Here is a 13,798-nt window from a genome sequence, read left to right on the forward strand (position 1 = left end):
CCTGTTTAAAATGACAACCCCCACCTCTGATACTGTTCTCCCTATGCCCCTTTGCAGCCTTACTTCTCACCATCTGACATACTACATTTTTACTTGCTTGTTTGTTTCTTCCAACTAAATTATAAACTCTGGCTGGATGCAGTGGTTCATGCCTATAATCCCAGCACTTTAGGAGGCCAAGGCAGGAGAATTGCTTGAGCCCAGGAGTTCAGGATCAGCCTGGGCAACAGAGTGAGACCCTGTCTCTATATATATATTTAAAAAAAAGTTTTAAAAAAGATTGTAAATTCCCTGGGGGAGAGATTTTTTGGTCTCTTGATTCACTACTATATCCTACTTCCCAGAACAATGCCTGATACCTAGTAAGTGTGCAATAAATATTTGATGAATGAATGAATTTCAGGTCTCCTGACACTCTCGGGCCATACTCCTTTCCATTCCAATCAGAACTTTTTTTGTCTCCTCATCACGGACTTGATAGATTGCTAAGGGCCTGTGTCATGTGGGCAAGGTCTTTGCTGCCTCTTTGCTGAGCTCTTTCCCTATTGACCCTTTACTGTGCTGTCCCATGAGAACTATTCTTGTGTCAGAGGGTTTGTTGGGTGCCAAGGAAACAGGGAAGTAGCTGTGCTCTGACAGCCCTTTCTCTGGGCTGTGCTTGTTAGTCATTGAGGTTTTGTTCAGCATGTTCGGCGCCCTGGAGCCTGGGGTCTGGTATGCCCACGAGGTGTACCCACAAATCCTGGGAGTGGCTATAGAAACTCCTTGGGGGAGCAAGATTGTTGTTTCCAAGGGGAATAAATCTCTACCAGATGTTTTTCCTCTTTTTTCTCCCTATATCATTCACTCGCCCCACCACACATCCATCTGTTTCTGAGTATCTATTCTGTGACAGACCTGTGTGAGTGCCTGGGGACACCAAAAGAGCTCATAATTTTGTGTGGAAAGCCAGAGAAGTAAATTAATGGCCAAACAACTGGATGCATTCTCTGCTTAGGGGTGGACCGGGGGGATGGAAGTGGCTCTCACCTCTGCTATAAGGTGTAATGAGTCAGCTCTTAGACTCCCTTCTGCTTCAGATCAGGTCAGAGATTATTCCACTGTAACTCTTACAAAAGCTGTACATTTGTGTTTCAAATGTGGGGGTTGATGGAAGTGTGTGCAGGTGAATTAGAGGAGTCTGAAGTTCCAAATGTCCCCTGGAGGTTGTTCTTTGGTGTAATGCCCTCAAACTGCCTCTTTTCTCCAAAGACAGAGACCCAATATAAAAAGACTAAGACTTTATGTGAAGCAGTAATTTCCTAAGGAGGCTAGGCTGTTCTGTGCTTAGAGCACAGACTCAGAAAGAGGCAGATATACTTAATGTAAATCACGTCTCTTTGTTACGTTGAGCAAGTACCATGGCCTCTTTTAGTTTGATTTCTTCAGCTGTAGAATGGGCACAGTGGTATCCACCTAATAGGATTATTGTGACAATTGCAGGTAATGTAATTTAAAGCACCTGGCCCAGGCGCTACACCAGTGCTCAGCAAAATGGTAGTTTTCTTTCCTCCCTCTGATAGTGACGGAAGACAAGATTTGATTTTCTTCTAAAGGAAAAGTCAATCAAAAATTCTTTTGTCCTGAGAGTAAAGAACATTCCAGAGAGAAATTCTAGTTCTACACTATGTTTGCAAGCTACCCACCAGACACATGAACCAGAGCCCAGTGAGAGCCATAGAGGAGATTAGAGAAGGGAGAAAGTTTCTCACTGGGTGTCAGTGGTCTGGCCTGGCTTCCAGGAAGAGGGTAGGCAGGGACCTAAGGAAGGACAAAAGCCTCCTTTTCACTCTTAGCAGAACTGTCCCAAGAGCAAAGGAAATGAAGTGAGAGGACAGTACAGACCTGTTCCACCAGTATGCAAATCATGTAATGAAACACAAATGACTTAGCAAGAACGAGAGTGTGACTCACCCACTCATCTGACTCTGCTGGTTCAGACCAGAGGAACAGCCTCAAGTTCAGTCGGACGCTTTCTAAGGAGGTTTTGTTGGAATTCCACAAGACCCCAGTTCTGAAGCTAGGACAGGGAAGGAGAAGAGAACTCCACTGATAAAGTGAGTTCTACATTCCAGGGACTTACATACATCATTTCGGGGTATGGGAAACAGACATACACCTTTCTTTTTCTGTTTTTAAGCAACTGAAAGTGAAATCTTAATACAAGAAAAGGTCTTTAAGATTATATGCTGTTCTAGTGAAGGGACTTTTTTACATCTGTGTCTTTCACAGTCTTGAATAGATGCTTCTAACATTTTAAAAAATAAACTAATCTTCTTACACTATATATGAGAAAACAGAAATTCATAGAAGCAGAGTGACTTCTCCAGGGCCATACAGCTTGTATGCAGCAGAGAAAAGGTTCCAATCTAGTTGCTCTGGCTGCAAATTACTTTCTGCTGTGTCATAGTGGTGCTTGGGAAGTAGTTTGAGAGGGCTGATTCTCTAGCCCAGAGGCCATGCAGATGGGGAAGTGAATGCAGATAAACCACAATGTCAGCAGTAGACTAGAAGAGGCCAAGATGATTTAGGCTTTCGGGTTTTATCCAGCTCTGCTTACCCTTTCAGGGCACCTAGGACTTTACTAAAGCCCCTGTGGGTATTCTGATCTGGGAAAGTGTGTTTTGGTCCAGAATAGGGGGATGGCATCATCTATCAGAAGGGTTTGACTTCCTTTCTTGAATAAGTTGTACCTGTCTCCTGTGGAGTGGGAATAATTGGAGCCTCCAGAGTTACTTGTCCCCAGCCTCCAGAATGTACTCCCTGATCCCAGTGAGGCCCAAATCTCCGGCCTGGAGTGGCTCGTGTGAACTGGGCTCTACACTGGCAAAATCCAATCCATTTAGCAGCAGTGAAATTGATGTGAGATGGAGAACGTCATTGTATCCTTTCATCAATCTCAAAGCCTGCTGCTACCAGCTTACTTCTCATATCAGATGTAGCCACTGGATGGAAAGTCATTGTGCAATCTTGTTCTCAACTCTTCTTTAAGTTTCACCAAAACTTACTTGTTTTGGTGAAAATTGCCATAGTCATTGAGTAAATGTCATTCACCAGGGCAAAAAGGTAACCTGGATTTCTGAAAAGTATCCTAAGTGCCCATTCTGTGTCAGACAGCTTCCTTTCCATATTGTCTCCTTTGATACTGGCAAACCAGAGAAGGAGATACTGTTCTACCTATTTTACAGATAAGGAGACTGAGGCTTATAGAAGTAAACTGACCACCCACTTAGTAAGTGATAGAGCCAGGACTGGAGTCAGGGCTATTATACCCCAAAATGCACTTTACTAATGCACCTCTTTCCCCAAAATCCCCAGCCGCAGACACCAGGATCAGTGCTGACCTTGAAGCATTCCTCCATAAATGTGTTAGTTACTGGTGGATATCAGGGAACAAGGTCCCATCTGCTTACTGTGATTCCGTGTCTGACTGACTGCTTCCCAAAGGCATTCTTTCCCCCTGGCTCCCTACTCCTTTCTCATTCATAAGCATTCTCTTCCTTTCTGGAGCTATTCTGATGACTGGTCTCTTCCTCTCTTCTCAAATTCTTCCAGTGTATTTATTTTTTTCTTGTATTGCGCTCCAACCTTAAGTATCTGAATCAGTGGAAGGGGAGATGTGGGCCATGTCCGGTTGGGAAACACGCCCTTCCTCTGCCCCACCCTCGGTTTCCAAGGCCTGTGACCTAAGCCTGCGTGCAGGGGCAGGGGGAATGGTCGGAGGACTCGTAACAAGCATGTTCCGAGGACCTACCGAGTTTTCAGCAAGGGAAGTTAGAAAGTCTTGCCGCTCCAAATTAAGAAATGTGATTAACGAATAAAATCACCTATTTATTGAGTAGTATTTCATGCCATCCTCTTGATCTACGTTATCAACCAAACTGGACCACAGCCTCTAAGACAGTGGTTGCTACACTTATTTTATATGCGAGAAAACAGAGGCTCAGGGAGGTTTTCCTGATTAAAATCTGTGCTCTGTACCCCACCCTTGTCCACTGCCTTCACCCTTGTCCACTGTCCACCCCACCCTTGTCCACTGTCCATCACCCTTGTCCTGATTAAAATCTGTGCTATGTACCCCACCCTTGTCCACTACCAAGAATAGCTGAGGGAAGGCCAAACATACTGAGTACACTGCAAGTGGATGATTCCTTGTTCCTTGAAGTTGCCATTGTCCTGAAGACTTGTGTTGAGTTGGAGCTATACTAACACCCTCTTCATCCCCATTTCCAAAAGGAAGCGTCTTTTCATCCACTGGTGGGTCATTAAGGGAGTAGTCTTTGGCCTATAGCTCCAATTCACTGACTTTGGTATTGCCTATAGTGACCCAGTCTTGCCTAGTTTAGTATTGCCTGTAGTGACCTAGCCTTGCCTAGAGCTCTTGAAAAGCACTGAGAGTGTGGTGCTCAGTATTTTGCATGAAATCACTTAATTTTTCACCATTGCTTATAATAATATTTTCCAATTGTGATTCAAATAGGTAGGTGTTCTCTGAGAATAGTGATGAAAGGTCAAATAAGTATTCTTTCCTGCAGGACTTCTCAGAGCCTTTAGTAATCTTATAAGCATGACAAGGGACAAAAATAAGGATTTAGTATAGATCATTCGCCTACCTTTTTTGAAGAAGCCCTTAATATTCAGTGGAATACGGTTTGGGAAAGACCGGCCTGCAAAATAAGGTCTGGGTTGCTTAGTTTGACACTGAAAGCCCTTCATGAACTAGGCCCTCCTTGTCCCTGCAGCCCTATTTCTCATCCCTGCTCACCCCACTTCCCCAACACCCTCTTCTCCAGCTATACTGAACTATTTGAAGTTTGGGGGAACTTCTATGGCAGGCCTCTGAGCCACCCTCTGCCTAGAATATATATCCCCCATTCCTGCTCCCTTAAACCCAGCAAATACTCATTCACCTTTAAGATTCAGGTCAAGTATCCCTTCCAAATAGTAATTGACCCTGGCCTCTAACTTCTTTCATAGCTCCTATAAAACACATTAGTACACTTATTTATTTTCTTGTATCCCTCAACTGTCTGCTCTATACGTCAGGATTTATAACTCCTCATTTTTATTTGTCTTTAGCATTTTTCTTAGTGCCTAGCTTCTTTCTTTTTTTAAAATTTAATTTAAATTATTATTATTATTATTTTGCCTACTGCTACAGATTTGGTCTTTTAGGTTATCTTTAGAATAATTTTTTCTCCAGATCTTTTTAGGATGTCCATGGCAATCTAACAGTATTTACATATCAACTTCTGAATTTAAAAGTTGAGTGTTCTAAGTAAAATTCTCACTCTCTGTCTCTTCAAATTGTCCTTTACCTCCTTTATTCCATAAAGGCTCTGTGCAATCTTCTTCTACATTTTTAACTGGTGATTATATATGAGAAAACCATTGTTTTTATCCCTTGTTTAGCAGACAATGGCCTCAGTGCGATCTTTTGTCAGTATTCTTATTTTTTCCTCTTAAGTTTTTCCAATAATACATTTATATAATTTCAAAATGATTATAAAGTTGTCTGCTGTCTTCCATGTCTGTTTATTTGAAATCGTTTTCCATATAGTTGAGGATTCAGTCCTAGACACTTATGGCTAAGAATGATTCTGGGATCTCCCACTCTTCTGTCTCGTCAAGACTGACCACTTGCTTGCTCTTTTCTTGCCACCGAAGGAAGGTGTCCATTTGTCCCAGGAAGGACAAACTCATGTCTTCAGCACTGCCGCAGGTCTATCTTTAGGCCATCAGCCTCCTCCCCTCTGCTCTCTTCCCTTCTCCTGCCTCTCCAAACGCTTTGATTTGTAGTTGGAAGTTCCTCTTGTCCACTTGCCTCTTCCCCCTCACTTCCCAAGTTCCCACAGGAACCTGGGAATAGGTTGTGCCCAGAGGTTAGAACGGAAACTGCAGCAAGATAACTCTGAGGGGACAATGCCCAGTTGACGTCATTTCAACTACTTTGCTTCAGCTAGAGGTGGTTTTTTTTTAAATCTTCCATTTTACTTCAGGTTACTCTTCTACTCCACCCTGTCTAGTGTCTGTCAACTTGTATTTGAAAGTTCCCTGGCATTGTCTTGTTGGTTTATTGTTTCCTTATATTCTCATTCAATATCCATAGTTCCAAGTGGTGACTTAGAAATGTGTCCTTGGTAGAGCTGCTTTCTTCTGAAGCAGAAGCATCTCATTGGGGATGTAATAACTTCCTCTTATCATTGCATATTTAATTTCCATGCTGAGACCAGGTAGTATAGCCATTATATAGCCATAATCCCCAGGGAAATACACAAATGTGTTAAGTAAGTTGTCATCAATTGTTAAAAAAAAAAAAAAACCTTTGCAAGCCCTGGTTACTGCTCTTTAATTATTAGTTTCACTCAAGAGGAAGATAAAGGGAAACTATCATTTATTAAGTTCCTACTATGTGGCAGTATGCTAAGGTCATTTACACATATTATTTTGCTCAGCTTTCCCTAGTTTGTCTCCCTAGATAAACTATTTGTCCTGTTTTCTAGTGTGAAAACTAAGGCTCAGCATTTATTTATTTATTTATTTATTTATTTGAGAGTCTCGCTCTGTTGCCCAGACTGAAGTGCAGTGGTGTGATCTCAGCTCACTGCAACCTCCGCCTCCTGGGTTCAAGTGATTCTCCTGTCTCAGCCTCCTGAGTAGCTGCGACTATAGGCACACGCCACCACACCTGAATATTTGTATTTTCAGTACAGATGAGATTTCACTATGTTGGCCGGACTGGTCTGAAAGTCCTGACCTCAGGTGATCCGCCCACCTCAGCCCCGCAAAGTGCTGGGATTACAGGTGTGAGCCACTGCGCCTAGCCAGGCTCATCATTTAAATAACTGGCTTGAGGTCATCTTCAAATTGCTGTATCTACAACATGCCACCCAAGGTCTAGATAGTCCCAGTTCGTAGAAATGTAGTGTGTGTCACCTGGGGTTATAGTGCATGTGAGTGGGGAGTCACATAATGTCTGTTCTCTTTGTCTCCTTTCTCCAGCTATACCTGCAGGCCCGCTTCACTTGGCGAGGAGCCCGCCTGCTCCGGCCCCTCCTGCAGTTCACCTTGATCATGATGGCCTTCTACACGGGACTGTCCCGCGTGTCAGACCACAAGCACCATCCCAGTGATGTGCTGGCAGGATTTGCTCAAGGAGCCCTGGTGGCTTGCTGCATAGTAAGTAGCATTTTGTCCTCAGTATGCAAGGGGAGCCCTGGACTGTTGCTTGTTAAATGTTTCCAGCTCAATGACTAAAGCTAGAGAGACCTCGTTCCTGTTCCCTGCTTGGGGTCACCTGGCCTTAGGCCTTAGGACTCCTTCAGTAAAATGAGAATAATTCCTGCTTCTTCCCAGCCTGCGAGTTTTGATCCGATAGGGTCAGTAAATCTTCTCTGTAAATACAGAGGGTTTGGACTCATAGAATGGAACCGGAAGAGAGCTGAGATATTATCCAACTTGCTCATGTTATGAATGAGGAAATTTAGGGAAGAAACTTACCCAAGGTCATGTGTCAGCAGGTCATGCTTAGTGTCATGCTAAGTCTGTTGACCTAGTAGTAGCAAGATCTAAGTCTCCTGACTCGAGTGCTCACATGCTGTTTTGGTGGACACTGAGTATGCAATGGGACTTCTCGGCTTCTTGGAAAATGCCACCTCTTCCCTCTGTGACCTTGGGAGTGACTCAGACAGATGCTAAACTCAGTGTTCATTGGAGAAGAGGAGGTTTTCTGAAGGCTGAGCCCTCCCTCAGGCTGACGGCCTTGTACATCGAGTCACAGACTTCCTAGGGATAACTTGGGATGGACCACATACTGATTTGCCCCAAATGAAATACTTCATCTCTGACTCCCGGTGAAGGTGGGAGAAGGCATTGCACTTCTCTGAGCCTCCATCTCTAGGCGCTGCTTTTCCTGCCTGCTAAGAGTTTTGAGGGGCTTGTTCCGCAAACATGACTGAGCACCTACTTTGATATTGTGACTTCCTGGGCCCTGCTGAGGGGAGCTCACCCCAGCCCAGCAGGAATCCCAGAATACAATAATGGCTGGATATTTAAGCACCACACATGTAGGTTGTATTGTTGTTAGTATTATCCTTGCTCATTCACAGTAAGAATTATGAACAATAGAGAGATCTCAACCAGCTTCTTATCCTTTCGTGGTTTGTGAGCCTGGCTGCAGGCTCATGTCTCTATGCAGCCTCTCCCCAGCTCCTCTGTAACAGCACTAAACCCTCTGGATTGAAATTGTGATGGGTGTCTTCCCTTAGGCTGTGAGTTCTTGGGGGCAGGGACCGTTTGTAACATATATGTTACTCTCCCTGTCTTATCAAGGCCTCTCAGGGATTCTAGCTCAGACTAAGCAAATGTGTGCTTAACAAGCAAAAAGCCAGAATCAACGAGTGGATCTAACCTTTTTTGAGAACACTGTAGGGAGTATTCTCTTGAAGGTATAGGGATGAGTAAGGCTCAGCCCTCCCAAGGAAATCCCATTCTTGCTCCTCTCACAGGCCAAGCACAGGAGCTCGGTGCCATGGGGGCCTGTCGTAGTGACATGTGCAGGGGGCTTCAGCAGGCAGGGAAGCACCTGAATCCATTGCACGGGTCAAGAAGAGGGAGAAGGAGTTGCAGCAATCAGAGTGGGCGCCACGAAGAAAGCAGCGTGTGAACTGCCTGCAGCCTTTGACATGGGAATCCCAGCCTACGGGACTGGCTGTTTTAATGGCTTTCTCCCTTGCTTTATTTTTCTTTTTTCTTTGTAAAAGTAAAGGCCAAAAGGGAGAGAAACTAGGGGAGCAAACCGTTAATGAGAGCAGCTGTCACTGACCCGCTTGTTCTCTGGTGCCTGGCCCTTTAATGTGAGGTGACAGTGGGGGATGGGCATTTGCACCGAAGGGTAACCCTTTACTGACTGTGCCCTCCTGAGCTTTGCTCTCAGCAGGAGGACAGCCTGCGGGGGCCTGCTGTTGTGGTTCCTTCTTGGCGCCACTGCCCTAATTGGACTCCTCTGCACCCCCAATTAAAAAAATTAAAAGGTTGGGGGATCCTTACTAGCCTTCCTCTCTTTTATATCCTAAAACATGGGCCATAAGCAATTAGACAGAGTGTTCGGGAGGACTATGGCTTATTTTCAAGAAGTGAAATGAGGGTTCTGACTTGTGTCCTGTTTGGCTCTTGCTGACTGTAGCACAGTATAGGAATTTGATTCTAATGTTTACAAGGACCTACTCTCTGCTGGTGCCATTCTGATACTTCACGCATTGTCTTCTTTTTTTTTTTTTTTTTTTTTGAGTCTCGCTCTGTCACCCAGGCTGGAGTGCAATGGTGCGATCTCGGCTCACTGCAAACTTAGCCTCCCAGGTTGAAGTGATTCTTCCGCCTCAGCCTTCCGAGTAGCTGGGATTACAGGCATCCACCATCATGCCCAGCTAATTTTTGTATTTTTTGTAGAGACAGGGTTTCACCATAGTGGCCAGGCTGGTCTTGAATTCCTGACCTCAGGTGATCCGCCTGCCTCAGCCTCCCAAAGTGCTGGGATTACAGGCGTGAGCCACTGTGCCCGGCTGCCTATTGTCTTCTTTTAGCCACATTAAGCCGTTGTACTCCAGCCATTTTACAGAAGTAACTAGGCCCAGAGAGGTAACTTAAGTCATCCAGGGTCAGAGAGCTAATAGACAGCTGCACCACGATTCTCTTGGACTCAAAGCTATGCCCTCTGCACTCTGCAAGGAGAGGAGGGGGTCCCTGAAGCTGAAGGCCCTGCAGTTAACCCAAAACAAAAGCTGCATAGTTAGCTGCTTAAAGAGTATCATTTAATTGTGTCACAGAGTCCTTCCTAACCCTTTGGGTGGATCCAGTTATTGCTTTGAGTTTGAAAGCCTGATTTACAATGTAAAGATGGTTTGGAAAGGGGTGATAAATATCTTTCCCTGCCTTTCGCCCACTCACCTGTGAACATGCAAGAACAGGGACTCAATCTTACTTATCATTTTTCTCCAAATGCCTGACACCCAGCCTTGTGCTCAGTGGGACCTCATGGTCCAGAATGGCTTGGAATCGCAGCACTGAGAGATTCATTTCACTGAAGCCATCTGAGAGGCCCATTCAGGGAAGTGCCTGGAAGCTGTAGCTACTCAGAATAAAAGTTTGGGAATGTTCAGCTGGGAGAAAAGAAGGTAGTGTCTTTTCCAGTCATAAGCTCCCAGGATTCTGTCGTCCTGGGTTTGATTGTGAGAGAGACAGAAGCAAAGCTCAGGACCCTGGATTGAGCAGAGATGGGTAGATCTGTGGGGAGGTGTGGGGAACCAGAGACCACGTGATGAAGACACCAGGTATCCGGGAGAGGGAACTGTGAGGAGGATCATGGGCATCTGCCTCATGGGTTTTGCAACTTTATCAGGGTTGTGCAATGTAGCTGTCACGTGCCAGGCAGGAGTCTGTGACCTCTGCTCTGCTTGTGCCACGTTACAAAACTTTTCCCCACGAATCAGGGCCGCTGTCCCAGTGAATCCCAGGAAGGACCAAGTTCTCTTCTTACTGATGACTATGGCTGTACTGAATGGTGTTTGAAACACAGAGACAGCCGGGCGCGGTGGCTCAAGCCTGTAATCCCAGCACTTTGGGAGGCTGAGACGGGCGGATCACAAGGTCAGGAGATCGAGACCATCCTGGCTAACACGGTGAAACCCTGTCTCTACTAAAAAATACAAAAAACTAGCCGGGCGAGGTGGTGGGCGCCTGTAGTCCCAGCTACTCGGGAGGCTGAGGCAGGAGAATGGCGGAGAATGGCGTGAACCCGGGAGGCGGAGCTTGCAGTGAGCTGAGATCCGGCCACTGCACTCCAGCCGGGGTGACAGAGCGAGACTCCATCTCAAAAAAAAAAAAAAAAAAAAAAAAAAAGAAACACAGAGACATCACCTGAGGTTAGGAGGATCATAAAAAAGCAGCACGTATGGCACAAAAGCCACCGCTTGAGGTGCCAAGAAACACAGAATCCATTTTCCAGTCTGCCAGATAACCTCCTGAGCCGAGCCTCTACAGACTCCCTGTTAACTGAGATGTAATCTTCGCCACATTTGCCAAGAGCCCAAGCACTTAGAAGGTAGCAAAACTGGAGTTGACCCCAGACAGTCTGACACAGAGCTGGCACTCCAAGACTCAGACTTTGGCAGGCCTCCTCTCATCTCTCTACCCCTTTACCTCCCGGCATGTCAAACATTTCAATATTTTCCAACACCCAAGTTTCTATATTAGATAGCTGTTCCCTTTAATGGAACACAGTTCCAGTTTCACTTCATCTCGGATAAAGCCTTCTGTGTTAGTTGCCTCTGGCTGCTGTAACAAATTACCTCACATTTAGTGGCTTAAAAGAATGCAAGTTTATTTTCTTACAGTTCTGGAAGCTGGGAGTTGGAAAAGGGTCTCACTGAGCTAAAATCAAGGTGTTGGCAGGGCTGTGTTCCATCTAGAGGATCTAAGGGGAGATCTGTTGCCTTGCTTTTTCTAGCTTTCTGGAGTTACCTGCGTTCCTTGGCTTATGGCCCCATTCTCCACTTTCAAAGCTAGCAGCATAGAATCTTCACTTCTCCCTCTCTCTCTCACATGCATACACTTTCTCTGGCCTTTGCCTCCATTTGTCACACCTTCTTCTGTGACTTTTGTCCTTTTGCCTCCCTCTTTTACAGATGCTGGGACCACCTTGATAACCCAGGATGATCTCTCCATCTCAAGATCTTAGCTGAATCTCATTTTATCATGTAGCATCATTAATTGCTTCTGGGACTTAGGATGTGGGCGTCTTTGGGGGACATTGTTCAGCTTTCCACAACTTCCCCAGTCCCTGAAGACAGTATTGTCTCACTTCCTTCCAGTCCCCCATGGCCCTTTGCGCTTTCTTCCTGCCATGGCTTTAGGCCTGATCTATTCACTGCCTGCTCTGTGTGTCTCCTCAGCTAGATTGTGGGTGCCTTAATAGCAGAATCCGTGGCTTAACCTTCTGATTATTTATTCTCAGTGCCTAGTATAGTAGCTGACACAATAGGTGCTTCATCAGCGTTGGATAAATGGTGAATGATGTATTAGCTGGTGGCTTCAGGCCAGACACTTCTCTTCTGGGCCTAGTTTCCTTACCTGTGAATTGAAGCTGGAGGCCTTGTAGCTCCATGACCTCTGTGCACAGGCATTCTGTGGCACAGCTGACTTTGTAGTAACTGAAGTACCGTGCGTTACCCTAGAATGTTGGTTCCATAACTGCAGAGCCTTGGGCACCAGGCATGACAGCCAAGAACTTTTACCTGGGTCTGTTGAGGGTAGATCCTGTCACAGCAGGGCAGACTTGTCTAGACAAAAATCACATGTCAAATGGATGTCTGGTTTCCTCCTCCATTGCTTACTAATTGAATGCTTTCCAGAAAGGGAAGACAATGGAAGCCAGCACAGACGGAAGACCTATACGGTGTCATGGACTCAACACAAAGACACAAGCACTTAGGGTCAGATAGGCCTGCCTGCACACCTTCAGAGATCTGTACAGGGGTACACAGGACAAAGGAGAGAGCCACAGCCCAGATAGACCACGAGGTGCATGGGCAGACCCGGTCATACCCAGATAGACAGAGGTCCATTCTGTCTGTCTTGCCAGAACTCAGAACGACAAATTAAAAAAAAAAAACAACACAGGCTCATATTGACTCTCCCAGCCCCCCTCCCGCCTACACACTCACTAAGTCACCCTACCAAGGATGTGAACTTTACAGCTGGACTCACCCAGGGACTAGGACGAAGGAAGAGACATCGGTTCATTTCCTGTCTGGTGACAACTTGCATATCTGGTCACCTCCTCCCTGACCCTCTAACAGATGGCAAATTAGGGGCCCCTGGGAGGGGTCAGGGGAGGGCCCGGCTGCCATTGCTGTGGGTTCAGCAGAGGAAGCAGCTGCTCGTGGATTGCATAAATACACAGCAGAGGCTTTCCTGGTTTTCCTCTTCCCGGGGGTGTGGCTCCGCTCGCCGTTGCTCTTTTGTGTGCTGCTATCTTCCTCCAGATGTAGGGAAGGGCAAGGGCATTCTTTGTCTCTTCCCCAGTGAGGTGACCTTGGGAAAAGGCACCAGCAAGAATGCCAGTGTGAAGAAGAGTTCAGCGATGACAACCCCTGCAAAAGGAAACTGCAGTGCAGGGAGAGGCCAGGACACGCCCAAGGACACACAGTAGCAGAGTAGGAACCAAATCCCCAGTTTCTTGATTCCATCTAAAGGGCTAAACAGTAAATTCCAAGCATGCCTGGCCATGAATTTGCAAGGCCTCTTCCTTCTCTAATAGGAGAGAGTCCCATCTATTCCCTTCTGACTTACTCCATTGCTGCCTGGGCACAGGGGAATGGATGAAATGAGCTCCCAAACCTCTTCTGGCCCTGCAGAAGTCTAGCTCTTTGCCCAGTAATGTGACCTTAAGTTAATGTGACCTTGCCACTGCTGGCCCCTACTCTTAGGCAGGTAGAAACATGGATGTGGGAGAGAGAAGGAAGCAAAGGAGTAAACTTTGGCCGCTAATAGATAATGACAGTATCTTTGTAGTGCTCTACATCTGGTCAAAATACAGTTGACCTTGAACAACATGGGGACTAGAGGTTCTGACCTCCAGCACAAAAAAAAGTTCAAATAGAACTTTTGACTCCCTCAACACTTAAAGCTACTAATAGCCTACTGTTGACTGGAAGCCTTGCTGATAACATAAACAGTCAATTAACACATATTTCGTATGTTT

At 45.8% G+C, this 13,798-nt stretch overlaps 1 protein-coding gene across 1 annotated transcript in view; it reads left to right on the forward strand.

Annotated features, from left to right (window-relative positions):
* Positions 1–13,798, forward strand: part of PLPP3 (phospholipid phosphatase 3) — an 84,182-nt gene that overhangs the window by 59,572 nt on the left and 10,812 nt on the right. Inside the window, exon 5 of the mRNA XM_005543252.5 lies at positions 7,042–7,218. Within this exon, the coding sequence (XP_005543309.1) occupies positions 7,042–7,218 (177 nt within the window). The remainder of the gene's footprint in view (positions 1–7,041; positions 7,219–13,798) is intronic.

This window comes from Macaca fascicularis, chromosome 1 (assembly GCF_037993035.2).
Source record: "Macaca fascicularis isolate 582-1 chromosome 1, T2T-MFA8v1.1".
Taxonomy (NCBI): domain Eukaryota; kingdom Metazoa; phylum Chordata; class Mammalia; order Primates; family Cercopithecidae; genus Macaca; species Macaca fascicularis.